This window comes from Cygnus atratus, chromosome 19 (assembly GCF_013377495.2).
Source record: "Cygnus atratus isolate AKBS03 ecotype Queensland, Australia chromosome 19, CAtr_DNAZoo_HiC_assembly, whole genome shotgun sequence".
NCBI lineage: Eukaryota > Metazoa > Chordata > Aves > Anseriformes > Anatidae > Cygnus > Cygnus atratus.
This window is the reverse complement of record NC_066380.1, coordinates 5,659,273-5,683,690: the sequence shown is the minus strand read 5'-3', so window position 1 is coordinate 5,683,690 and position 24,418 is coordinate 5,659,273. Positions and strand designations below refer to the sequence as shown.

The 24,418-nt window shown below is 61.3% G+C and overlaps 2 protein-coding genes across 2 annotated transcripts in view; both read left to right on the top strand.

The window, feature by feature from the left end:
* The first annotated feature begins 1,552 nt into the window (after positions 1-1,552).
* NCS1 (neuronal calcium sensor 1) lies at positions 1,553-23,061 on the top strand. The gene is made up of 8 exons (XM_035555041.2): positions 1,553-1,908; positions 14,678-14,702; positions 16,023-16,161; positions 16,693-16,771; positions 16,911-16,999; positions 17,166-17,243; positions 17,566-17,682; positions 18,209-23,061. The coding sequence occupies exons 1-7, from the start codon at positions 1,845-1,847 to the stop codon at positions 17,662-17,664; spliced, it is 573 nt and encodes a 190-aa protein (XP_035410934.1). The 5' UTR covers positions 1,553-1,844; the 3' UTR covers positions 17,665-17,682; positions 18,209-23,061.
* Positions 20,468-24,418, top strand: part of HMCN2 (hemicentin 2) — a 41,546-nt gene continuing 37,595 nt past the window's right edge. The window contains exon 1 of the mRNA XM_050714653.1: positions 20,468-20,597. Within this exon, the coding sequence (XP_050570610.1) occupies positions 20,468-20,597 (130 nt within the window). The remainder of the gene's footprint in view (positions 20,598-24,418) is intronic.

Below are 24,418 nucleotides of genomic sequence, written 5' to 3'. Positions count from 1 at the left end.
CCTGGCTGTGGAAATGTCACTGCATCCCAGAAAATGCTCCTAGTGGTGTTATTTAAGCAATAGGAGGGTTAAAGCTACTAATTAGGGAGAGAAAGTGACGGGCCTGCACAGTTTCTGATTACTCTTCTCTCCTCTGTGAGATCCGAGCTCTCTATTCAGTGTTCTCAGTGGTGGAGACAGGGCAGAGTTTTAAATAGCATTAAATCCCCACAACATCAGGTTTGCATCAGCAGAGCTTGTACCAGAAGGCCTGTGCAGCACGGGGAGGGTGTGGGATGTCAGCCGTGCTCCTGCCCCAGCTGCTGGGGGTGTCATGCGCTGCGTACATGCAGGGCCCCCCTGCTGCAGCGTGGTTACAGCACCACGACCACAGCTCGGGGAGAATATCACAAAAATAGGTGTTTTGCTGGAAGAAAGGGGTCACACAGGGCATTTTGCAGCAGCTTTGGGGGCAAAACTAAAATCTGAGGGGGTTGATGCACGAGTGGCAGGTGGGCCTTTGTCCCTAAAAGCCACCCACACCCCATTAGCAGCTGCGAGGGGTGCTGGCGGGCAGCACAACCCTTGCTGCCTCCTTGCAGCTGGGCACAGCAGATCCTGCATCCCTCCTGGAGGATCCTGCACCGCTCCTGGCGGATCCTGCATCGCTCCTGGAGGATCCTGCATCGCTCCTGCTCGCAGCAGGGCACAGCCGGAGCTCGCCCCGCGGGCACACTGCTGCTGGGGGCCCCAGCTGGGCCGTGGCACTGAAGGAGGTGGTTTTCCTCCTCTGCCTTAATGAGCTCAGTTTTGGAAGGCAGGATCCTGGAGGATTATGTGTTTTGGAAACATCTACCTGGGGAACGTATCCCTGGATAACTGAGTGGCAGGCAACCCTTGGCTGGTTTAAGGAAAAAATGAAAGTGCGGAGCCAATGTCGCATGAGCTGTGCTCCTCCTCCCCTTCACAACACAGGCCCCCGTGTTTGGTGCTGTGCTCTCCGCAGCCTCGCGGACAGGTTTCGCTGTATCCAAGCACAGATTTGTTTTTTTATTTTCCCCCTCCTTGGCTGCTGCCACAGCAGTGCAGGCATGCCTGGGCAGCTCCGGCGGGGCCTTGGTTGCAACACGGGCGGGAAGAAAAACCGAATTTATCGAGTGCATCGGCGCAGCTCATGGCCGTGCCTGCGTGCACGCAGAGCTTTGGCAGAGCCCTAAAGCCCTGCGTGGTTTCGAGGCGGAAAAAAAGCCGAGCGCCGCCGCTTTTAGCGCTCGCATGGTTTCCTGGCAGTGCCACAAATCTCTGGAGGTTGAATCCAGGGGCTTTTTCATCGAGCTCGGACTCCATGGGCGCACCGCAGAGCCGACGAGGGTGCGGGGGGGAGGCAGGGACCTGCCCTCAGCCGGGGGCAGCGCTGGGCATCCCCAGGGGGGTCTTTGGGGGGGGCGTCCCCAGAGCCCCCCAAACCCCAACCCCACAGCGCAGCCTCCTCCCCCTGTGCCGGGGGAGGCCGCCCCCCGTTCCCACCCCCTCCCCATCCTTTCCCACCCCCTCCCCGTCCCCATCCTTTCCCATCCCGGCTGCCGGAGGAGGGCGGGGAGCGGGGAGGGCGCGCAGGGTGCGCGCAGCCAGGGCGACGCGCGCAGGGTGCGCGCAGCCACGGGGCGGCCCCGCAGCGCCTCCCGGCTCTGCTAAGCCGAGCCCCGGCAACAAAGCCCCCCCCCTTTAACCCCCCCCCCCCCCACCATCCCCGATCCCTTCCTGCCCTCCCCGGGATGTAGCCCGGCAGGGAGCTTTCCCCCCCCCGACCCCCGGCCCCGGCGCTCCATGCCCCCGCAGTGAGCCGGGGGGAGCCGCCGGCCACCATGGGGAAATCCAACAGCAAGTTGAAGCCCGAAGTTGTGGAGGAGCTGACCAGGAAAACCTACTGTGAGTACCGGGGGGGGGGGGGGTCGGGGAAAACGGGGGGCTGTGCCTCGGGGGGCGGCTGGGGCGCGGGGGGCGGCGGCTCCGAGGTCCCCCCGAGGTCCCCCCCAGGCCCCCCCAGGTCCCCCCAGGTCCCCCCGCAGCCCCTCGCCTCCCTCCGGCCCCTGGCGGCCCGCAGGGAGCTCCCCGGGCACCGGGGCCGTTTCCCAAGCAGAAGGCGCAGGCTCCGCCGGGCTTTGTTGCAAGAATTCAGGGATTAGGCTGGGAGGAGGAAAAAAAAATCCTGGGTGTATTTATTTATTTATATATATATATATATATAATGCAGCGGGGGCAAGGAGAGGGGCAGGGAGCCGCAGGAACCCGGCGTTTTCTTCCCAAACCAATTCTCCGCGGCCTGTTTCTTAGCTGCTGGTATCAGGGGGCCGCATCCTGCCCTCAGCCCCCCCCCCCCGGCCCTGCTCTGCAGCCCCCCGGCCCCGCTGCCGGCTGCGTACCCCCGGCCGGGGGCTCTGCCCCCATAACCAGGGCGTCCGGGTGGCCCTCAAAGTTTGGGGGCGTTACTTGGTGGGGGCTCCTTTGTTGTTGTGCTGGGAAGCGGAGAGAGGAGCCGACACCGGCGGGTTCGGTGTTTTCCTGCGAGTGTCTCAGTAGCAGTTTAATAACCCGGGTTTCTGAGTGAGTGGCTTTCCCCTCTGATCCTCCGCTGTAATCTTATTAGTGTGGCTAGCGGCTGAGCCATCCAGTTTTAGCAACCCCTTTTATTTTTTTATTTTTTGTTATCCTGAAGGATGCACAAAGGAAACAAAGGCTCTGGCGGTTCAAGTCTGTCTCCCCGCTCGCCGGGCGCAGATATTTCCCCCCTCTCCTTCGCCGGGGAACCGCTAACGTGCACCAGACCTGCGAGCTCTCCCCGCTGTCATTGCTGCAGTCCCACAGCAGCGCTTACCCAAAAAGGCAATAGATTAGGATGCAGCAAGTTCTCCCATATGGAGAGGAGGCAATGCTGGTGCATTGCACAACCCCACACGCCGGGTTGCTTCTCTCTCTCGCCGTTGCACAGCCGGGAGGAGGGCAGCTCGCAGGGGCACGTCCGCACAGCCAGCCCGCGAGGGGTGGCAGGACGGCTTGGGGCGCCCCAGCTCAGCGGCTCGGAGAGCAGAAATGGCAAAAAACAGGTGCCAGGGCCAGCCCCCGGTGGTGGCTGGGGCTGGACGTGGGTTGTGGTGTCCCCATGGCGGGTGCAGGTGGGCTGGTTCTGGGTATTGCCGTGCAAGCATCCGAGCTCCGATGGAGAGAGCAGCCTCGTCCGCTGGTGATGTCCAGAAAGCGCTGGGCTTTCTGCACCCTTGGGTGGCCCCAGGCTTTGTGGGGGCAGGTGCTGCCCCCGGGCACGGCACACAGGGAGAGCTGCCCTGCGTCTTCCCAGCAGCGGTGCTGACAGACGCAGCACGGTGGAGCCATCGTCCGGGGGTGTCTCCCCTGCGGGATGAGGCCAGCGGAGGGTCACTGCCTTTGGAATCGCTTCGCTCGCAACTTTCTACGCCTCTCTCTCCCCTTTCCACCACACCTCCTCCAAAAAAGCCTCCTGTCATCTGATCACTCCCAGGAGGCGCTCCCCAGCGTGTTGGGGTTTCGCAGGGTCTCCTCCGAGGTAGCCGCGTGGTCGGTGCCCCTGCAGCATCCATGTGTGCCCCAGCACCATGCAGGTGGTGCCTGCTGTGCGGCCATCACTAATACCAGGCCCTGCTTATTGAGCTCTGCTCATTCCCCCTCTCGTCTCCGGGATTAATTCCTTTTGCTGAGTGTTTCTGCCCATTCTCTGCAGCCGTCAAGGCGAGCGCGCGCTCCCTTGGCTAGCCGAGCACTGCACGGGGCCCTCCCAGGCACCTCTGGGAGCCTCTGATTTATCTCCAGCCCCTGGGAGCCTGGAAAATGCTGATTTCCTTCTGCTTTTGGGGGAATCTGGGCACAGAGGAGATGCAGGTGGCAGTGCAGGTTTGCACCAGGTGCACTAGGAGGGATGCAGGCCCCTGGGCTGTGCCTGGTGGGCCGGCTGGAGCAGGGGACAGGGGCTCCTGCAGCTGGGGTGGCTCCTGCCCACGTCACACCGGTCCGTGGTGTCGCAGCACCTCTCTGGCAGGTGGTGAGCACCCTTTGGTGACCGTCCCTGGTGCGTGGCTGCCATCACCACAGCCCCTTGCCACGCTGCTGAGCGGGTGCTGGGCCCCCCCGTGCCTGCTGCCGGTCCCGCTGCTCTTACAGCACGTCTGGGTGGGTGTTGTCCAGGGGCTGATAACGGGGACCTGCTCGTGCCCCAGGGATGCTCCCACGAGGGTGAAGAACGTGTACGTGAAGGGTTTCTCCCGTGATGGGATTTCCTTCCATTGCATCATTTTCTGGTTGTGCGATCTGAAAAGGAGACGAAGCGAACGATGACCAGCCCCGTCTTGGTTGGGCTGGGAGGGATGGAGAGCGCTCACCCCCTCTCACCCCACGCCACTTCTGTGCAGATTTGTCACACCTGCGGGACTACGGGGGGCCTGCACCCCCAGCCTGCGCCGTGTCCTGGTGCCTGGTGGCTTCTGGTGTCCCCTGTCCCCTCTGGTGACACCAGCGCCTGCTGCTCGGGGCCTTTCTCTGGCTCTGGGCGCAGCGATTTGGGGGTGCTGCTGGGGATGCTGCAGGTTGGCTGCTAGAATTGTGTCGCTGCTGCTGCTCGGAGCAGCTCGTCCTGAGCCTGCTGTGGGTGAATGGTGAAGGACAGGAGCTGGGGACCCTCACCTTGGCTCGCCTCCCTGTTACGGTGCCGGGGGGCGGCTTTAATGGCACTCGGGCACCTGAAGGTGCAGAAGGACGCCCAAGGGCTTGCCCAAGCCCTGTTGGTTTGGACCCATCACCGTGAGCCCTTCACCATTTCCAGGTGCCCGAGTGCGCAGGAAAATCTGGCAGCGCCAAGCGAGCCCTGCGAGGCCTCGGCCTTCCTTGGAGGCCGGGCTGCTGCTGTGCGGGAGCGTGCGGGAGGAATGACAATAATAATGAATAATAAATCATCTCGTTCCATGTGCTTCCATGGAGCCTCTCATCCAAAAGCTGTTAGAGTGCTTTATAATCATTAATTTATTAATCCTCCCCATGCCTCGTTGAAGTAGCTCAGAGACAGGTTTGGTTGCTGTGTGTTTTGTCCCGGGGGTGTTAACGCTCGAGACTCGAGGAGCTCCCTTCTCCCCGTGGCTGTGCCCGGCTCCCCTCTTTGCTGAGGATTTAAGCACGTGCTTAACTTGCTCCAGGTGCTTGCGCCAGGGCAATGGTGGGATTTGGGAATGGGTTTATGAGCTGTGCAGGGCAGGGTTCTGCTGAGCTTGTGAAAGTCCTGGCCAGGCCTCGAAGGCAGGTTGTGCAAGGCAATCGTGTGCAGATGTGGGTGCAGAGTGTGCGTTGTGCTTGGGAAAAGCTCGACATGGACTCCTGGCAGAGAAACGCAGCGCTGGGTATCCTTGCTCGCAGCACCACCACCGTGCCGGCAACCCTTAAAATCATGAAACAGGCTTAAAAGTCTGAGGTTGCTTCAGAAAGGCACATTTTCTCTCTCTTTCTGGTCGTTTTTTGGGGGTGGCTCTCCAAGTTTGCTCTCCATAGCTTTTTCCCAGGTGCAGCCCCCCTAACACCACGTTATTTCCATGCCGGCTGCGATACCCCTGGGACCCGGGGTGCTGGGGGAGGCACGGGAGCGGTGCCCGGGCTGCAGAGGGTGCGAGCAGAGGAAGATGCTCTTTTCCCAGGAACCGCGTCCCACCCACTGTGATCTATTTTGTGGATTTTCAGCTCACTCCGGCATCATCACTTTCTGCTCTTTCACAATAAGCCGCAAAATTGGCTCTGTTGCTCGACAGTAATGCATTGAATTAATGGGCATTAGTTTAAGAGCAAACTACAAACATATCGATTGGTAGTTACGGGGGTATGTGGCGGCTGGCTAAATTCTGCGGGGAAAAGAAAGAAAATTCTCCAGCCGCAGCAGTCTGCAGCCAGGAAATTGGGGGGGGTTCCTCAGCTGGGGGGCTGCAGGGATGGAGCCGGGGCCGTGGTGCCCCCGTGGTGCCGGCAGAGGGGAGCGGAGGGCTGGGTGGTGCAGCGGAGGACGTCGGTGGCTTCCCAATGCGGGTTTATTTTTATCCTCCAAAGTGTTTGGCCCCGGGCTCCGGGTTCCTCTGCCAGGCCGGTTCGTTTTGGAATCCCTCCTGTTGCTCACCCGGCGGAAACCGGGGCACACTGGCGAGAAGCGAGCCTGGTGCCTAAGCACCCATTGCCCTTCACCAGCAAACGATGGGGGAAACACCCAGAGCATGGGGAGGTCGCAACGGCTGGGTGCAGCGTCAGCCCCGTGTCCCTTCTCTCTGCCCTACGTGCACCAGTTTGGGGCAGCCAGGGCCTCGGGATCCTCTCCTTGGGGGTGAGCGGGTGGCGTGGGGCTGCAGCCTCCCCCTTGGGGTGCCGAGGTGGGTGCAAGCCTAGTGCTGGAAGCCCAGGCTGGGCTGCTGCTGGATGCTTTTGGTGTGTAAGGGCATTTGCAGGAGCCCAAAAGGGAATTTTGGGATGGGAGTGCCCAGCCCAGGTGCTGCAGAGGTGGTGGCTGTGGTGCAGGCTCCCGGTCACTGCGAGCTTAGAGGGGAGGGACCCGATTTTATGTCTCCAGAGGGCTGTGGTGGCCTGGAGAGCACCTGCAGCCCCTTCCCCGGGGAGACCCTGCTCTCCTCGTGGCGAATCCCACATCTCGTTGTCCCAGGGTAGGTGTGAGCACAGAAAGCTTTGGGGCTTCAGACCTTCAGCACCCAGCCCCTGTGGTCCCAGGGGTGCTCACACGGCTGGGGGGGGGACATGAGGGGGACCTTGGCCCCCCCGCGACTGAGTGGAGCAGCCGTGGCCTGGTGCTGCGAAGGCATCAGAAGAATCACATTTCATTTATCCCCTGACATGTTAATGGATCTGCTTAACCACTCTCCTGACCTTTGCTGCTGCCGTTATAATTAAGGTTGTGAAACAAGAGGCTCTGAAGGCATCAAAGGAAGCGGCTGCTCCAGGGAGGAGCCCAATGATCGGGGGGACATTCGTGGCCTCACTTTGTGCCTTCCTCGCCTTCTGGGCCCTCTTAGGGCAGGGGGAGCCCTAAGAAAAGGCAGCCAGGGCCTGTATCCCCCACACCAGTTATGTGCCCAGGGTGCCCAGCCCCATGCCGTGGCTCCTCAGTGGCCGCTGCTGCGGGTTCCCCATGCTGGGGACAGGATCCAAGCTGTGCCGGGGGCAGTGCTGGAGCAGGGCTCACTTCCCCTGCCCCCTGCAAGCTGCTTGCCCTCCAGGGCTCGTTCTTGGTCTATGTGTGGAGGGAGGGCTGGCTGTGCCGTGCTGCGTCCGCGGGTGCTTTTCTGGCATCTCCCCGCCGATGGCAGGACCCCGCGGAGATGCGCTGGGTGTCCCCTTTAACCTGGTGGAGGAGTGGGTGTTGGGCTCCTCCAGCACCCTCTGCTTCGGCTGCCCACGTCAGGAATCACTCTGTGGTTGGGGACAGCACCCGGGCACCAGGCGATGTCCAAATCCCTGCAGGGATGGAGCCAGTGGCCAGGACGCAGCTGACCACCCTGCAGCTCCTCCAGCACTGCTCCCGGCCATTTTGGGTGCTCTGCCCCACCGTGGGGCATCGCTGCCTCGGCTCGTGGGGAAGCTGGGATTAAACAGGGCCAGGGATAAACCTGCTGCAGCCACCGGCTTGTGCCATGGGAGCGTTCAGCGTGATTCATTAACTCCCCAGCGAAGGCACCATCCTCTGCCCTTCCTCTGCTGCCTGTACTGCAAAGAGCAACTGCTGCTTTTTCCCCGAACCCAATTTCCAAAGCCTGCTGTCGGCCCCTTGAATATTTAATAAAGTCTAAAAAGGATTTTAACTGCGTATTGGTTTTCCTGTCCGTATCAGCCGAGGGGGAGATGAGAGCAGAGCGGCTCGCGGGCCCGTGTATGCAGACAGGCCGCTAATGGCAGCTGCTGGAGAGGAGGGCCAGGTGCACACACAGTCCCTCCACGGGCTGCTTCCTATCTCAGCGTAACGGGTGGCACCGCTGTCACCTCACCACTGTCACCACAGTGCCACTCCCGTGCTCCCGACAGCGCAGAGCCACCCGGACCTTGCTGGCGGTGTGTGAGCTGTGGGGACAGGAGTGGGGAGATGCCCATGCTGGGATGGGGACGTGCTGGGGTGGTAGGGAGCTCTGGCGGTGCTGGTGTCCCTACAGCGAGGCTGCTTGGAGGAGGACAGTGGCAATGGGATGCTGAGGACGGGTACCCCTGTGGGGACATGTGGGCAGTACGGCTGGGAGCGGGACTGGGCGCTGCTGGGGTGCGTGGGGAGGAGATGTGGGTGTGCAGGGTTTGGGTTAGCAAAAGGAAATATTTCTGGGCTGGCCACAGCATCAGCAGTCAGGCTGTTCCCATGGTTGTGTCCATGGGGGTGACCCCAGCACCGCAGCCCCTTCCCTGCAGTGGAGCAGGAGGGGGAGCAGATCGAGTTCTTGGGCAGTCTGATAGCCCTAGGGTTGAGCCCTGCTGGGGGGCGGGAAGGCAACGTGCTCCGTAATGTTTAACCAGGGCATTGGTTACATATTTAATCCAGAATTTAAATGAAACCAAGTCATCAGGGCCAAACAACCCACATTTCTGAAGTGCTGACATGCGTCGTATCTTAAAAGCTGCCGTCACCAAACGTACCGCGGGGATTTGGGGGAGCCCTGTGGTGCCTTAAAAGGGGGTGATGGATGGCCCCTGCCCCACGTGGCAGAGCAAGGCAGGAGGCATGGGGGGGCCAGGCGATGCCGGGGCCAGCAGTGAGCCCCCGGTGCTGCAGCAGCCTGGGGGTGTCACAGCTCTGCTCCCTTGGCAGCATGTCCCCGCAGCCCCGTGCTGCATGCCGGGGGAGTTTCGTGCCGGAGCTGGGGGTGTGCTGTTTGCTGAAGGAGTTTCCATGCCCACGCTCCAGCCGGCCCTGGGCAAGCTGCTGCTTTCCACCCCCTCTGCCTGCACAAAGTCCCTGGGCACAAGCCGTGTCCTGAGGCACGTGGTGGGCATTTTGCTCCCCAAAAGGGGAACGGCCACGCAGCACCGGCTGGTGCTGTTCAGTGCGTTTTGGGGTCTGGAGGAAGCCCCACCGCGTGAGTCTGTGTGTGCCTCCAGCACTGCTTTCAGTCCTTGCTCGGACTGGTGTGGTCCTGGCTAAAGCCTGGTGAAGGGCTTGAGCTGCTGCTGCCTGCTCGGTGCGTGCTTTGTGGGGAGAGGCTTGAAATCTCTAACAGCCATTCCGGCTATGATGCTGTTAACCCTGCAACCCGGTCTGCAGGGACAGGGGCTGGAGTTTGGGCTGGGGGTCCTGTACAAGCTACCCCAACCCTCCCGGTTCCGTGTTTGGCAGAACAAGGTGTGAAGCCTGCTGCAAGCCCATGGGCAAAGGGCTCCACGTGCGGTGGGTATTGGTTCGGGCCGTGATGCTCGTCCCTGCAATCCCGATCCCAGGGCAAGGAGCAAATCTCAGTGAGCACACATGTGTCCTGCTGGTCCCGGCTGCCTGTTCCACGGGGAGGAGCAGCGCGGTTTGTAACTGATGCAGATTAACGTTGTGATGATGTTGAAAGTGGAGTTTATAACAGACTTATCTTCAGACAATTCTTAACTATGTGTTTCGCAGAGGTGAGGGGTGGAGTGTGTTGGGCACAAATTGCAGGGTGCGCCAGGTTCATGCGGGAGCACCGCGTTGTTTTACGCATGAGGGGCCAATTAGCTCATGCATGAGCGCCCCATTAATTTACGCGTCAGCACCCAATAAGTTCACGCATGAGTGCCCAATTAGTGCACACACGAGCGCACAATTAATTTACATAGGAGCACCCAGTTAATTTATGCATGGGCGCCCAGTTGGTTGGTGCTTGGTCGCACGCTGATCCCTGCGCGCACTCAGATCCTTGGTGCGTGTGCCCCCATCGGTTCTCGCTCGAGGGTCCAATTAATTTATGCACGAGCACCTGATCCATTCACGCATGAGCACCCAATTAGTATGTGCACAAGTGTGTAATCTGCTAATTACACTAATTTACTCCTGAGTGCTCAATTAGTTCATGCATGAGTGCCCGATAAATGCGCGAGCACCCAACAGAATCACACACGAGCGCCCAGCGCGGTCACGCATGAGTCCCCCTTTTGCTCACGCCTGAGCACCCAGGTAGTGTGTGCATGATCACTCCATGCAGTTATGCATGAGCACCCAACTCATTTGCGCAGGAGCACCCAAATAATTTATGCATGAGCGCCCAACTTGTCCACATAGAATCACCCAGTTTATTTTTGCAGGAGTGCTCATCCAGTGCAGGCATGGGTGCCCAGCTGGCACACGCATGGGCACCCAGTTAGCACACACATGGGTGCCCGGTTGACTCACGTGCGAGCTCACACTTTGCTCACACAGGAGCACACGCTCTGCACACACGTGGGCACCCAGTTTACCCTCGTCTGGGCGCTGCACTGAGCATCCCAGGGAGGTTTAGGCGGCCCCAAGCATCCACCTGCCCGTCCGGGGAGCGTTGTCTTCAGGTAAGCTGGAAGCTGAGTGCCATTTGTGGCTGGAAATAATTAACTCCGGTTTTCCTGATCTGGCAGCCCTGTTGGGGTCAGGGTGCTGTCACGTGAGAGAAGTGTCCCCATAGGGGTTGGGGTCCGGCCACCTCTCCTGCAGCCCTACAGCTGCCCCGTCCCCGTCCTTGCCCTGGTCCTATAAATGATGAGCTCCCACACGGGGCGGGTGGGGACTCGCAGCCCCGTGTCCTCCCCTCCTCGCAGCCTGGCAAGCAAATTAACGGGCTCGAGCAATGATTAACCGGAGCTGTTTTTTGCTGCAGTGGCAGCTGGGTGGTGGGAAGAGAGGGGGCATGTGGAGGGCGGGTGGTGACAGCGCTGTCACTCCTCGCACACACCGCTGGGGATTGATGGGGAGGAGGGGGCAGGGGGGTGGGAGTTTGGGGTCCTGGTAGCTGGGAGGAGGGGGCTGGGTGCTGCTTGGGGGGGCTGAGAGCTGAGGTTTGGCCCCTTGTGCTGGGTGTCCCTGTGCACGGTGTGGGATGTGCAGCCGAAACCTTCCTCCTGGCTGAGATGGGAGCGGGGACGGACCCAGGGGTGCTGCGAAGGGGCAACAAGGGCCCGTGGGCACGGGTTGGGGTAGCTCCTGTGCTGCTCCTGCCCCTGTGCGAGCCCCTTGCTCAGCATTTCCCCATGCATTTCCCCTCGCTTTGACAAGAGCAGCAGAAACAACGGTGCTGACGGCGGAGCTGCCGCGCGGCGTTGTGCCTGCGGGAGGGAGGGCGGCTGCAGCGCGGCGCGGGGGCTCCCAGCTCGGCGATGCCTCTTCCAGCATCGCGGTTCATAACGAATACTGAAACCCAGCCTTTATTTAGTGCCTTTCATCCCGCAGGGTCCCAGGGCATGCTGCATCCATTAAGGAGCTGCTACGTGCACTATTTATAGCTGCCCCAAAGCCTCTGTGGGCCGGCTGTCCCCGGGGACCACCGCCCGCGGCTGAGCCCCAGGGCGGCGGGGATGCGCGCCCCCGGCACTGCAGAGTGGGGCCCTGCTCCGCTGGGATGTGCTGCGGGTAATCCCTTGTCCTTGAGCGCTCGGGGTCGAGCCTGCCTGTGTTGTATCGCTGCAAATTGATTTGCATCAGCTCAGCATCGCGTCGGAATCGATGCTGGGGGAGGGGAATGCAGCAGCCGCCGCACTTTCTGTAAGCTCGGGTGCGCTCTGCAAGCTGGAGAGATGCTGAGCGCCCTGAGCTGCTGAGGATGGCTGGGGGAGAGTGTGGGGACAGCCCTGCCCCTGCATGCACCCCCTGTCCTGTGCCCAGGCCAGGCAGCTCAGCCCGGCCAGGAGGGCGCCGTGCCCCCCAGGTTTACGTAGCCACAGCTCCCTGCTGCAGGGACACTCATCAGCATCCCTCATCGGTGCCGCTCGGGGCATCCAAACCCGGTGAGGTTGGGCCGGCTGGAAGACGCAGCCGCAAAGCAGTAACCTGTCTGGGCTCAGTAACTGCAGATATGGAAACCCGTGGAGCAGGGGATCCCTCCCTGCTGGACCCACGGAGTCCCAAAGGGCAGCGCCCAGAGCAGGGCACGCTCCCCGCGGGTGCCAGGCATCCTGCTGCGTCCCCGCTCTCTGCCCAGCCCGCGCGTGTCATTACCAGCGTTTCTCCTGTACTAAAAAAAGCACAAATTTCTTAATTGTTTCCTGCTGGAGTTGAAAGGCAGCTCCCAGGACTGAAATAGCACGGTGGGAGAAAAGCCGAGTGGGAGAGAGTGAAACGTGAGTCTCCCAGAGATGCTGAGCTGAGCACCTGGCTGTGTCCCCATGCTGCCGCTGCCCCGAGAGCTGCACCAAGTCCTGCTCTTCCTCCTCCTCCTCTTCCTCCTCCCGCCTGCCTGTGTTGGTAGCCGTGAGAGCCTGGGGTCACGGGGCTGGTACCCGGGGGCACCTCTGCACAACCTCCAGGCGTGAATCCCGTTAGCTCTGACGGGTGTCCTGATGCCCAGGGGAATGTGTGCAGAGGAGGCTGCATCTGATCGAGACATTGCTCAGCATCTCTTTTGGAAGGACACTTCTGTGCGACCCTTTCCCATGACCACTCTCCTCCTACCAAAAAACCCTGCCAAAAGAACCCTCCAAATCCCTACCGTGGCGTGGCCAAAGCCTGCCGGCGTCCTCCAGTCTTGGTGCTGAGCATCCCCGCACCCTTCTCCCCACTCCTGCCCCCGCAGCCCCCACCAAACCGACCCTTTGGCTGCCATCCTACTGAGTCCAACCCCACTGCTCCCTTCACCATCTCCCAGGACCACGGTGCGTGGGGAGCCTGGGGCTGGGACCCCCTGTGCTCCTGCACCCGCCTCCTGCCAGCCCTCGCCCTTTGCGCTCTGCGCCTTTTGCCAGGCGCGTTATAAATCCTTCTGCTGGAAAGCTGCTTCCTTTTATTTGCCACCCAAGGTAATTGGCATCTGTTGATGTGGCTCGGGTCTCTATTTTTATCAGCCGTTTGCACATTGACACATCTCCGCTCCGCCTCGTTATCCCGGCGTATTTCAGACCTATTGCTTTTTTATTATTATTTAGATGCATGATGCAAGGGAAATGACTAACGAGGCCGCTCCCCCGTGCCAGCGTGCTGGCAGCGGGCTCCCTGCTCGCGTGCCAGCCAGGCACCGCTCCCGCAGCGGGGTGCTTGGGGCTGGGGCTCCCTGGAGTGCTGCACCCCATCGCTCACCCGCGCCGTGACAGCCTTTCCTCTGCTGAGCACGTCTGGACTGTGCAGCCACCCTAATCAGGGGATGCTGTCTGCAAGGCGAGCTCCAGACAGGGCTCCAGAACAGCACCCAGAGCCGTTCAGGGCTGTTAATGCACACCGTCTTCTAGTCGGTGTATTTTAGGGTTTCTCTGAAGCCCTGTGAAGCTCCCCAGAGGCCTGGCATGGGTTTGGTGATGTGCTACATCGTCGTCATCCATGTGCCTCAGAGGCAGCGGGCACCTGGGTAGTGAAAAGTGCGAATTCAAAGCTGGATCCGATGTGTTGTGAGCATCCATTGCTGGGCGGGTGTATGCTGAGCTGGAAAAGCCACGTGGCTAACCCCAAAGGGTGGGAAAGCAAAACCATCGCAGGCCGCAGGTCTCCAAGTATCCCGACAACTTATTAGAAATGCTCAGACCGGTGCCAGGGGTGGGTTGGGGTGCGATGCTCGGGGCGCTCCGTGCCCTCCTTGCACACAGCACAGCTCCTGCTCAGTCCCGTGTGCTTGATGTTGTTTTGGCATCGGCAGCACCGCGTCCCCACTGCCCATCAGAGCCCTGCCCGTGTCACCATCCCCGTCGGCACCGCGTGCTCCTCTTGGTTTGCTGTCGGGGGGGGGGGGGGGGGCTCCGCTGGGTGAATCCCGCAGCCTTCGGCACCTTCCTCCTCCCCCGGGAGGTGCGCAGGGGCGAGGAGCCGTGCAGCGAGTTTGCTGCGGGGGATCCCCGGCGGGCAGCACCGCATGGAAACCTGACAATTGCAGCTAAAAATAATCCCGGGAAGGGGCGGGGGGGGCTGCAGAAAGGAACCAAATTTCACATGCCGCGTATTCATGCGAACCCAGAGGGAGCTGCTGCCAAGCACCAGGCTCATGCAAAGGGCAGCATCAGAAGGGCTCCGGAGCCTCAGCGAGCGCTTCCTCCGGGGCTGGAGGGCAGCAGCAGGCGGGGGGCGAGGGGCTGGTGAGCCTGGTCGGGGGGGTGCTGGCACCGATGTATGTGCCAGGTGGGCGCCTTCCCCGGGACGTCCCAAAGCAGACGTTCCTGCAGGTGTTTCGGGGATGCTTCAGCTGCGGGGAGGTGGGAGGGCAGGGCCGGATCCTGCCCGCACGAACCAGCCCGGCCCCGAATGGTTCACAGCGTCTCGCTGTGCTCCCCTTGCTGGAGCAAAACGTCCTTGTAGGCTCCCTGCTTTTGGGGCTGGGGGGACCCAGTGTGACCCCTGGTGAGCCCCGTGCTGTACCTTGGGGGACACACTGCCTGGGTTCGGGCACGTGGTGCCCGCGGACACCTCCTCCCCCTTCCAGGCCTGGAAGCAGCTTATGGGAAGTGCAGAGCAGCACCAGCACTGGGAAAACACTAAATTCCTTTTTCTTCTTCTTTTTCCCTCTTTTTTTCCTGTTTCCTCTTACAGTTACGGAGAAGGAGGTGCAGCAGTGGTGAGTACCGGCGTGGCAGTGAGGTGCTGGCTGCGGGGCTGGGGGCGAGGGGCAGCAGCCGGGGGTGCTCGGGGACTGAGTGGAGAGGGGTCCCACAAGGGGTTTGCCCAAGGCATGGGGCACCTTTCCCCCGGTAACAGGCCCCTGGATGTTCGCAACCCTGTGGTGTTTTTGGGGCTGAACGCAGCCTTTGGTGACCTGCAGCACCCAGGTAGGGGAAACTGAGGCACGGCGCCAGCACCCAGCGGGCAGCTGGTGCCATCGCGTGTCCCTTTGCAGCCCGGCCCCGACAGGGACAAGGACACGGCGATGCCTCGCTGGCAGCGTGCTTCCACCCTGTCCCTTCCGCCCCCCAAAACGCGACGCCCTAAAAAAGCCACCGCTTCCCTTTCATCTCCCTATCAAACCAGTCAAGCTTTTCTTTCTTTATCTCTTTCTCTCATCCTACCCCCCCCCCCCCCACGAATGAGTCAGCGCTGCAGCAGCGTGGAAAAGATGTCACTGGCACTTCGGTTTCCCACCTCGCCGCCCCCTTCCCCTCCTCCTCCAGCCCTCGGCCGCTGCAGCGGGCGCTGGCAGATCCGGGCGGCGCGTTGCATAATGCTCGTTCGCCCTGCGGGGTCCCACGGGATCCCACGGGGTCCCAGAGCTTTTCCCCCAACCAGGAACCGTCCGTCCCCTTCCCCTGCACCCTCTGGGATTGCCCCCGGTGCAGCAGCACTTTTTTGGGGTTTAAAGGGTTCCTGTCCCTCTCCCTGTGCCCAGCCCAAGGAGCTGCCCGGGGCCGGGGCAGCTGGGCTGGGTCCCATGGGTGCCTGATCCCATGGCACAGCTGAGCTGCTGTAGGACGGGCACGAGGCACTGGGGTCCTGGGGGTGCTTGTGGGGCTTCTGCTGTGAGCCTTGCAGAGGAAGGGTCTTCAAATGGGAATTTGGCTCGGCAGCAGGGTGTCAGCTTCCTTTGCTTGGGATTTATGGGGTGGCTGCAGCTCTGGGGCTGTGCCCTGCGGTCTGGATGTGCCACGTGTGCTCCGTAGTGCTGCTGGCCAGGCAGCGGGTCCCCATCCCCTGCCGGGTCCTGCCAGTGCTCAACATGAATGTGGCTCAGTTCTGGGCTGGTGGCGGGCATTGCTCGGTGTTACCGGTGCTGCTCAGCGCTTCTCCAGCTCTGCGGTGCCCACCAGGACCTCGTCCCCCATGGGTCGGGTGCTGCAGGCAATGAGGGGAGCGGGGCCGGGGGCACCCAGCACCTCCGTGCCTCCAGGGATGCGCTCAGCGAGCGGAGCCGCGCGACGCCCGTCCCTCTGCCCTTCCTCCGCAGGTACAAGGGCTTCATCAAGGACTGCCCCAGCGGGCAGCTTGACGCCGCCGGCTTTCAGAAGATCTACAAGCAGTTCTTCCCCTTCGGCGATCCCACCAAATTCGCCACCTTTGTTTTCAATGTCTTTGACGAGAACAAAGTAAGTCCGCGAGCCACGGGCACGGCGCACGGGGCTCAAGGCTGGGCCGGCGGCTGCGCTTTGGCAGGGTGGGTTTGGTGGTGCTTTGGGCAGGGGGGGATGGGGGGACCCCCAGGCACTGAGCACGCTGCCTCCCCCTTGGCTCAGCTCGATGCTGCGCCTTGAAGCAGCTGCGCAGCGCTCGAGGAGCAAAATATTCCAGCGCTCCCCGGGGCGTGAAATCAAAACGGAGCAGCTGGAGCGAGCGAGCCCCCGCGCTTGTTCCATTCAATGAGAATCACGTGGGGAAAGGCAGTGAGAGAGGAGAAATGAGATGTCTCGATGACAAAAGCCCACCCGCAAGGTGTCCCCTGTGCTCGCAGCGGGGGCAGCGCTCGCAGCGGGATGCTGGCAGCTGCGCGTTGTGCGCCGGCAGCTGGCTCGCACCGCCGGGATGCAGGCGTGTGGCACGGGGATGGCTCGCGTGGCACGGGGATGGCAGCAGCACCTTCGCCCCCTCCTCTCCTTCACACTCCTCTGTTCCTCCCCCAGGACGGGAGGATCGAGTTCTCGGAGTTCATCCAGGCGCTGTCAGTCACCTCCAGGGGGACGCTGGACGAGAAGTTGAGGTGTAAGTGTCCCCGCAGGGCGCTGGCGGGCTCAGCCCTGGGCTTTGGGGTGGCTTTGGGGGTGGTGTTGGGGTGCAGCAGGTTTTATAGCTGGACAGGGCACGTGTCGTGGCCCCAAGCATCTCCATGTGGCTCTTGCAGGGGCGTTTAAGCTGTACGACTTGGACAACGACGGGTACATCACGAGGAACGAGATGCTGGACATTGTGGATGCCATTTACCAGATGGTGGTAAGCGCCGGGCCATCATCCCTCGGGTCTGCCTGGGTTTGTCCTGCGAGGGGGCTGCAGGGGGGGCCTGGGGGGGGGACAAAAATGCGTGCCCTCACCTGGGGACACCGTCCGGCAGGACACGAGCCGTGCCTGCGTGTGACTGTGTCCCATCCTGCTGCTGCAGGGCAACACGGTGGAGCTTCCCGAGGAGGAAAACACACCGGAGAAAAGGGTGGATCGGATTTTTGCCATGATGGACAAGGTGAGGATCACAGAGTCAGACACGTGGGTTCAGGAGGCAGTTCTGGGCCCCCTTTGCCACACTTGGGCTCTCGCAGGTACCTCCCTTCCCTACAAATTCAGGCTCTGGGTTGCCGTGGGGCTGTCTGCGGGATCCGTGCCCTTTGGGGTCCCCATATCCACACCAGGTCCCAGGGGTGCGCTGAGCCCCGTGGCTCTGCTCCACAGCTGTGGGTATGGGGGCTGGATGGGGAATGGGATCCGAAGGGGGGGCGGTGGCGGGGACAGCGTGGGTGCTGCTGGGGCCCTGGGGTGCTCAGCACCACAACGGGGGCGTTTTGCAGAATGCGGACGGGAAGCTGACGCTGCAGGAGTTTCAGGAGGGCTCCAAGGCCGACCCCTCCATCGTGCAAGCCCTCTCCCTCTACGACGGGCTCGTATAGTCCTGGGGCCGAGCGGCGGTGAGTCCGGCATGCAGGAGCTGGGGGTGGGGGGTCCGGGGGATGCTTCCAAGAGTCCCTCAGTCCACGAGGATGCCCTAAAACCCACCCAGCCGGCAAGTGTTTGGTGGTGGCAGGGCCCGTGGCACGAATCTCGCTCTTGCCTTCAGATGCTGCAGGGGAGGCAGGGAGGCAGCTGGCGAGCTGGGGGTACGGGGATGCTCCGCAGCAATATTCCATTAAATGCTTCGTTATGTTCTGTTGCATTGTATCATGCCCTGGAGCTGGCGGTCTCTGGGAAGCTGTGGCTCACAGCATCCTAGGGCTGAGCACCTGTGCCCCGCGGGGCTGTGCGGAGATGTCTTGGGTTGGGTTTGGTCGTCACCATCCATGCAGGGTCCTGTTTTTGTTTTAACCCCCTGGACTTTTGAGCTTTCCACAATCTTTGTGTTCCCAGCTGGGGACCCCCAAGACGTTTGCAGGGTTTTGGGGGCCAGCGTTTTCCACCCCCCTCATTCTTCCATGGTTTTCTTCCCCCCTCCCGCAGATGCCTGGGGGAAGATGCTCTCCGTGCCATCCGACCACCGCAGCGCGAAGCTTGCCTGTCCCTCTCCGGCCTTCCTTTATGTTCCGCGAGCAAAGGATGCACCTGAAGCGCGAGCTCACTCCCCCTCTCTGCACTCCGAACCAGCCGTTGCCATTCGCCAACTTCTGCTTTTTCCAAAAAAACCCGCAAAAGACCACGGTCTGAGCGGCGGCGAGCGCCCAGGACTTCGGGGCCGGGGGAATGGGTCGAGCGGCACCGAAGGCGGAGCCCCCCCGGCCTCCTCGCCCCCTTTGCTCCTCTTCCCTACGTTTCGGGATCGGACTGCGGATGCGCCGGCGTGGTCCTCTCCTGGGATCCGGCTGGCTGGAGATGGAGCCCAAAGGTAGCGGGGCGCCGGCACCCCGGGGTGCTGCTCGGGGAGCCGAGGCACGAATGGTGACGGGGTACAACCCTCGCGCCCTCTGCGGTGCCGCTGGCAGCCCAGCCCGGGTCACTAGGGATATATATTATTATAGGATTATTTTATTTTATTTTTTTTGTGAGACGGTATCGTGCTTTTTCTTTCCTTTTTTTTTTGGTGGAAAGAAGTGAGGCTTTTTTTTTATATGCCTATCTCGACGATCGATATCTTTATTTATTCGTTGTAAATGTTGCTGCCGTGTTTAGTCTCTCGTGTGTGTGTCCGAACACCTAGGTGATGATCTGTAAGGTTTACATGCTCATACACTATTGCGGGGCATTGGGAGCCTGCAATAACGATGAAGCCAAAAATCTGCCTTCCCCCTTCTCCTCTGTCCCCCGTATGCCGTGTGCTGGCTGATGTTTGAAGGGGGGCTGGCCGTAGCTTCTTTTTTCTTCCCATTTGCCCCATTTCCTGCATTTTTCTGGTCTCCCTTCTCTTTGCCAGCTCAGCTAGGGGTCGGTTTGGGCAGACCCCTCCTGCTCCAACCCTCTGCTCTCCGTTTTTACCAGCTGGGCCTCCCCGTGGGGCAGAGCGAGGAAGCAACCGGTGTCCAGCACATGCTACTTTGCATCGTTTCATTTCCTTACTGCATGAGAAGTATTAACGGAGCCAAGAGTTGGGTTTCTCTTCCAAGCCGATTCCTTTATTACCGTTTTTCTTTGGGAATGGTGGCAAGGCACGCTTGCACCCCGCACGGAGCTGGCTGCGGATCAGCTGCGGGAGCAGCGGGGAGACGCACAGCTCGGCATGTCCTTGGCAGGTCGGACCCACCCCGTAGCATCTCGGATAGGACACGGGAGGTTCTGCTGGAAATCAGGAGCACAGCCCCGAAGCGGAGCCAGCTTGCGCCCCGCTTGTGCTCCTCTCCCTCGGAGGAAGGCAGAGGGCTGGAGAAAGGCACCCGCAGCACCCCGAGGTGTCACCGCACCCCACGGGACCGTGTCCGAGCTGCCACCATCCCCTCCATCGCCCGCTGCTGCTCCGGGGTGCCAGGCTTGGCCCTGGGGGCACAACGTGGGACACGTGCTGGCACCTCCGTGGGAGGACGGGCGCTCAGTGGGTGCTGCCCAGAGCCTTTTCCATCCACCATCATCCTGCTCCATGAAGCCAGCCGGGCTGCAGCCCCCTCCTGCTCCATTGCGTTTTGCTCCCAACCTGCCGCTGCTCTCCCACCACCTCGCTTGGCCCTAGGGCCACAGATGGAGCCACCAACTTTCTGACACCTGCCTGCAGCTCCCGTGGCCGAGCCCAGCCGGTGCCACAGCCCTCGGCCACCAGGGATGTCCCCCAGGACAGTGTGGGGTGGTGGCTGGACGTGGGGGACGTTCTCACGGGTGTCCCCACGAGGCAGGAGGTGACAGCAGTGTCCCCATGGGGTCTGAGCCCTCCCGGCACAGAGGGGCAGAGACGTCGCTTTGCTGCACAGCCTGAAGCTGGGGCCCAGCGGGGTTGGGATGAGGGTGCTTTTCCCACCCCACTGACATTTGGGATCCCGCGTTTTGTCAACGCCTTCTCCTTCTGAGGCGCTTTTGGATACCCTTACAAAAAAGCTTTTCCCTGTGCCCAAGGAGAACAGACTTCCCCTCCGTGTGCAGTACCGCTGGCAGCGGCTGGATTTGGGGGAAGAGCTGGTTGGGGTCGGCCCCGTCCCACAGGAGATCCAAAGGCTGTGGGGTGAAGGCCCCTCGTCTCCATTCTCCTCCCGCTGTGCTCTGCGCCTCCGACCTCGCTGGGAGGATTTTCCACCTCTCAGCAAAACCCAGGATTCACTTTGCAGCTGGGGGGTGCCGTGCGTGATGGCAGAGAGGAAGAGGCAGGTGGAGAGCCAAAAACTGGAGGTTTGTGCACTGAAAGGGCTGTGGAAGCTGGAGCACACGGGGCAGCCCGTCCCCACCACGGAAACCCACTGGATCACCGAGCGCAATTGTAAGACCTGAGCCTGGGAGCCCACGGGAACTTCTCTGCCCCGAGGGTGCCTGTGTCCTGCTGCTGGGGGCTCCTGGAAGGCGTCACTCCCTCCTCACCCTGGGAACTCCTTTTTCTTGACGCTTTGTGGCCAAAACGCAGCTCCCTCGTGCAGATCTCCGCAGTGCCTCCAACTTCTCCAACTCCGACCTGCTGGGCTGGGCCCCCCGGTGCCAATTGCTGCTCCCAGTCAATGTGACACTACGGGAATCGTCTGCTGGGAAATGATGGACCCACAGCATCTGGAATAATTCCCAGGCAAATGCAAATGTTTGCTCTGCCACTTCCCTCTGGAAGGCTTTTCTTTTTCTTTTTTTTTCCTTTTTTTTTTTTTTTATGCCTTTTGCGCTGGCTTTGCCCCTGCCAGCCCGCTGCCATGCTTCAGCTCCACCAGCGCTCATCCAGGTCTGACCGCAGACACAGCGAGCTCTGCCCCTCACCAGTTTCTGGGGAGAACCTGCAAAGAAAGCGGGGGTGTGCAGCCAGCTGGAAGGAGTTTTCCACCCCAAAAATACCAAAATTTAGCATCCACCCAGCCAGTGCGGCTGCCTGCATCCCCTGCTGCTGCTGCTGGCTGGGATGGAGCGGTCCCTCGGCCCCTCTGCCCTCTCTCACCCCTTTCTGAGTATTTGCACATTTGAAAAAAAAAAAAGAGAAAAAAAATAGGGGTTTTGCCTGCATTAAAGAGCTCTTTGCTGGTTGATGAGGACCCTGCTGGGGGATGAGGGGAAGTTTTCCCAGGCAGAGGACCCTCCTGTTGTCCCGGTGTGGGGTCTGTCCTGCCCCCTCTTGGCATGCTGAAAGCCCCAGAGCAGATCATTTTGGCCACAGCACCCAGACCTGGCTGCAGATGTGGGACCCCGGCTTGGAAACTCCTCCAGTCTCTCCCTGGGGCCCCCACCTCCTCCTTGAACATCACCGGGATCCGCAGCTCCTCGGTACTGCTGAAAATAAGGCTTGAAGCTCCTCCTGCTTGGAAATGTTGGCCTTAACCTCCTTGTGCCTCAGTTCCCCCATCAATGAAACATTGGGTGAGCCCCGGAGAGCGGCTGGGTGCTGGGCTGGGGGGGCGCCAGCTCTGGGCATGGCCACGGGGGCTTGGCAGCACCCACCAAAAACCCACCCACGTGCAGCTCCAGGAGCATGGCAGGAGCTGCTGGGTTGGAGCCGACACCACGGAATAATTAATTTCAGTCCTCATTTTCAACCTGGTCATCATTAAAACCAAGCAGCCGGCAGGAGCCCGTCCGTTTCGGGCCGTTCCCTGCGCTTGGTTTCGCGGCTGAAGTGACGCCGCAATGCTGGGGAGGGGGACCCGAGACAGAGGCGTGGGTCCCCCCCCCGGTGGCTGCAGCGTGTGTCCCCCCCCCTCTCATTTGTCCCGTCAGTGTTGCCTGATTAAATGCAGTGTCTGTGCTCCCCTTCTTTTCAGTCCTCTGTTCGCGCGCTGACTGTCGCTGCTTTGTGTCCGCCTTTCCCTGCGCTCTGGGACTGGGCTGAGAAGTTTCCTCCTGGAAAAGCAGGAGGAAAGCTTTTTCCTCCTGGAAAAGCAGGGGCTTGGAGCAGAACCCCCCAGCCTCTGTACCGGCACAAACCAGGGCATGAGAGAGAGAATTGAGGCGGGGGGTTTCCTCCGGAGCTGCCCTTTAATCGCTGCAATCGGGTGGCCCTGGGAGTGCTCCCAGCAAGCTGGACGGGGACCCCAGCCCTCTTGGTACCAGGGGTGCATCCCCCCCACCCTGAGCCAGGGGGTAAAAAGGGTCCTGGGGGGTCTGAGCCCTGCTTGGAGCAGGGCCACGGGGGCCTGAGGGTGGCTGCAAGGGCTGCTGGAGCTGCTCTCAGGTGGGTTTGGAGGGGACAGGCAGTGACCCGCAGCCGGCACAGTGGCATGAAGCAGCTCGCCCACTCGGCCCCCATGTAAAGTGAGGGGGCCTGGGGCATTTTGGAGGCCAGCCACACCCCTCCTTCTGCCAGGGCTTTGGGGAGGCCAGGGGCAGGAGGTTGGTGGTGAGTTTTGGGGTGAAGGAGGGAGCTGCCAGCCCCCGGTGCACCGCAGCAGCTCGGGGCTGGCCGCGCAGAGCGGGTCCCCACCGGGGTCTCGGTGGCCCGCACAAGACCCGGTGCTGCAGGAAAACCCCACTCCCTTCTCTCTCTTTGCTCGTGCGGCCGCGAGCCCTGCCCCGAGCAGCAGCCGAGCCCTGGGCTGAGAAGCAGCAGCTCCAGCAAAGAGCCTCGTTTGTAAAGGTGAAGCCTGTCTGCGCGTCCGTGCCGGCGTCCCGGCTTGCATGCCCTGCTGCCTTGTCTTGAGATGAATTCAAGAGCAAACCGAGCAAACCAACCGGTTCCAAACAAACAGACAAACAGACGAAAAGAAAACAGAACCCAGGAACTTTGTGACAATGGAAATAAAAGCTTAATGACGGTACCGAAGCACCCGTGGTCTGTGATGCACAGCAGGGGGAGGCAGGCAGTCTCCGGGGGGGCACGGGCTGGGCTTGCCACCTCTCGCCACCCCCAAAACCGCCCTGTGCTCTGGGCCGGGGGGTGCCACCTTTGGGTGCTGGGTGCCCTGAGCAGGGGCTGTAAGAGACACCAGCAGACGGTGGGGATGGGGACACTCTACCCACACGCTTCCTGGGCTGGGACAAGTGGTCGTGTCTCAGCTCCATGCCTGAGCCACGCTCACCCCAAAACACTGCTCCTCCCTTCGCCAACATCCCTTTTTTTTCCCCCCTTTTACGCAGCAGACGCGTGCAGCCTGTTCCCACCTCCTCTGGCCCCGCTGCCAGTGCAGCAGGCTGGGAGCTGCCGGGGTGCTTTTGGCAAGCAGCGGCCGCCGAGCAATTTGCTATTAATATCCCCTAATTGCGTCTCGCAGCCCGTAATTACGCGCCCTCGGCAGCCCCCTCCCCGTGGCTGGGCACGCGGAGGGGCTCACGGCACGGATGAGGTTTTCGGGGTGGCTCCGTGCTGCCGAGCCTGCTGGAAAGGAGCACTGCAAGGCCCTGCCAGCACGTCCTCGTTTGGGCGAGCTCCTAACGAGGGGGGCTAATTATTGCTGGGGAGGCCAGAGGAGGTCTAAACCAGGAGGCTGGGTGTGCACGGGAGGTTTCGCTTGGAGGCGCGTTGTATCCCGGTGCAGGGACAAAGCGTATATTTCTATCATAGACTCACAGAACCATAAAATATCCCGAGTTGGAAGGGACCCGTAAGGCTCATCGAGTCCAACGCCTCTGTATTTCTACATATAAATATATTTACAGCTGTGCCAGCAGAGGGCGAGGAGTGGGGCAGGCTCCAAAGGATGCATTTTGGGTGCGGTTACCCAGAGGCTGTTCCCTGGTTTGTTGTGCCCGCTGAGGATGGGAGCACCCCTCAGTAAGGAAGGGGTTAAAGCCCAGTTTCACACAGGTGCTGCAGAGACTGGGAGCACTGGGAGCATCTAGCGGGGATGAATGAGGCGATGGGGAGGAGCTGGTGGGGGTTTGGGCACCAGCAGCTGTGGATGGAGGTGGTCCCCATCCCCTGCTGGGGCAGGATGAGGGGTCCTCAGCCCGGGGCAGGATCTGGCCCCCGATGCTCAGCCTCACCTGGAGCCTGTCTTCACCCCCAGCCTCTCCTGGTCCCACTGGGGAGGTGTTGAGCAAGAGCAGAGCAGGGGGGGGGGAAGCTCAGCGCATCCAGGCCTGGGCTCTGCTCCCAGCCCTCCTCCTGCAGGGGGGGGGGTCTCTGCCCCCAACCCCTCTCCCACCCCAACCCCGACCCCTTTAGCCCACGCAGAC

Coding starts and splice junctions, on each gene's coding strand:
- NCS1 (XM_035555041.2), top strand. CDS start 1,845: ATGGGGAAATCCAACAGCAAGTTGAAGCCCGAAGTTGTGGAGGAGCTG. Junction 14,703..16,022: donor GAGAAGGAGGTGCAGCAGTG/GTGAGTACCGGC, acceptor CTTCCTCCGCAG/GTACAAGGGCTTCATCAAGG. Junction 17,000..17,165: donor ATGCCATTTACCAGATGGTG/GTAAGCGCCGGG, acceptor CTGCTGCTGCAG/GGCAACACGGTGGAGCTTCC.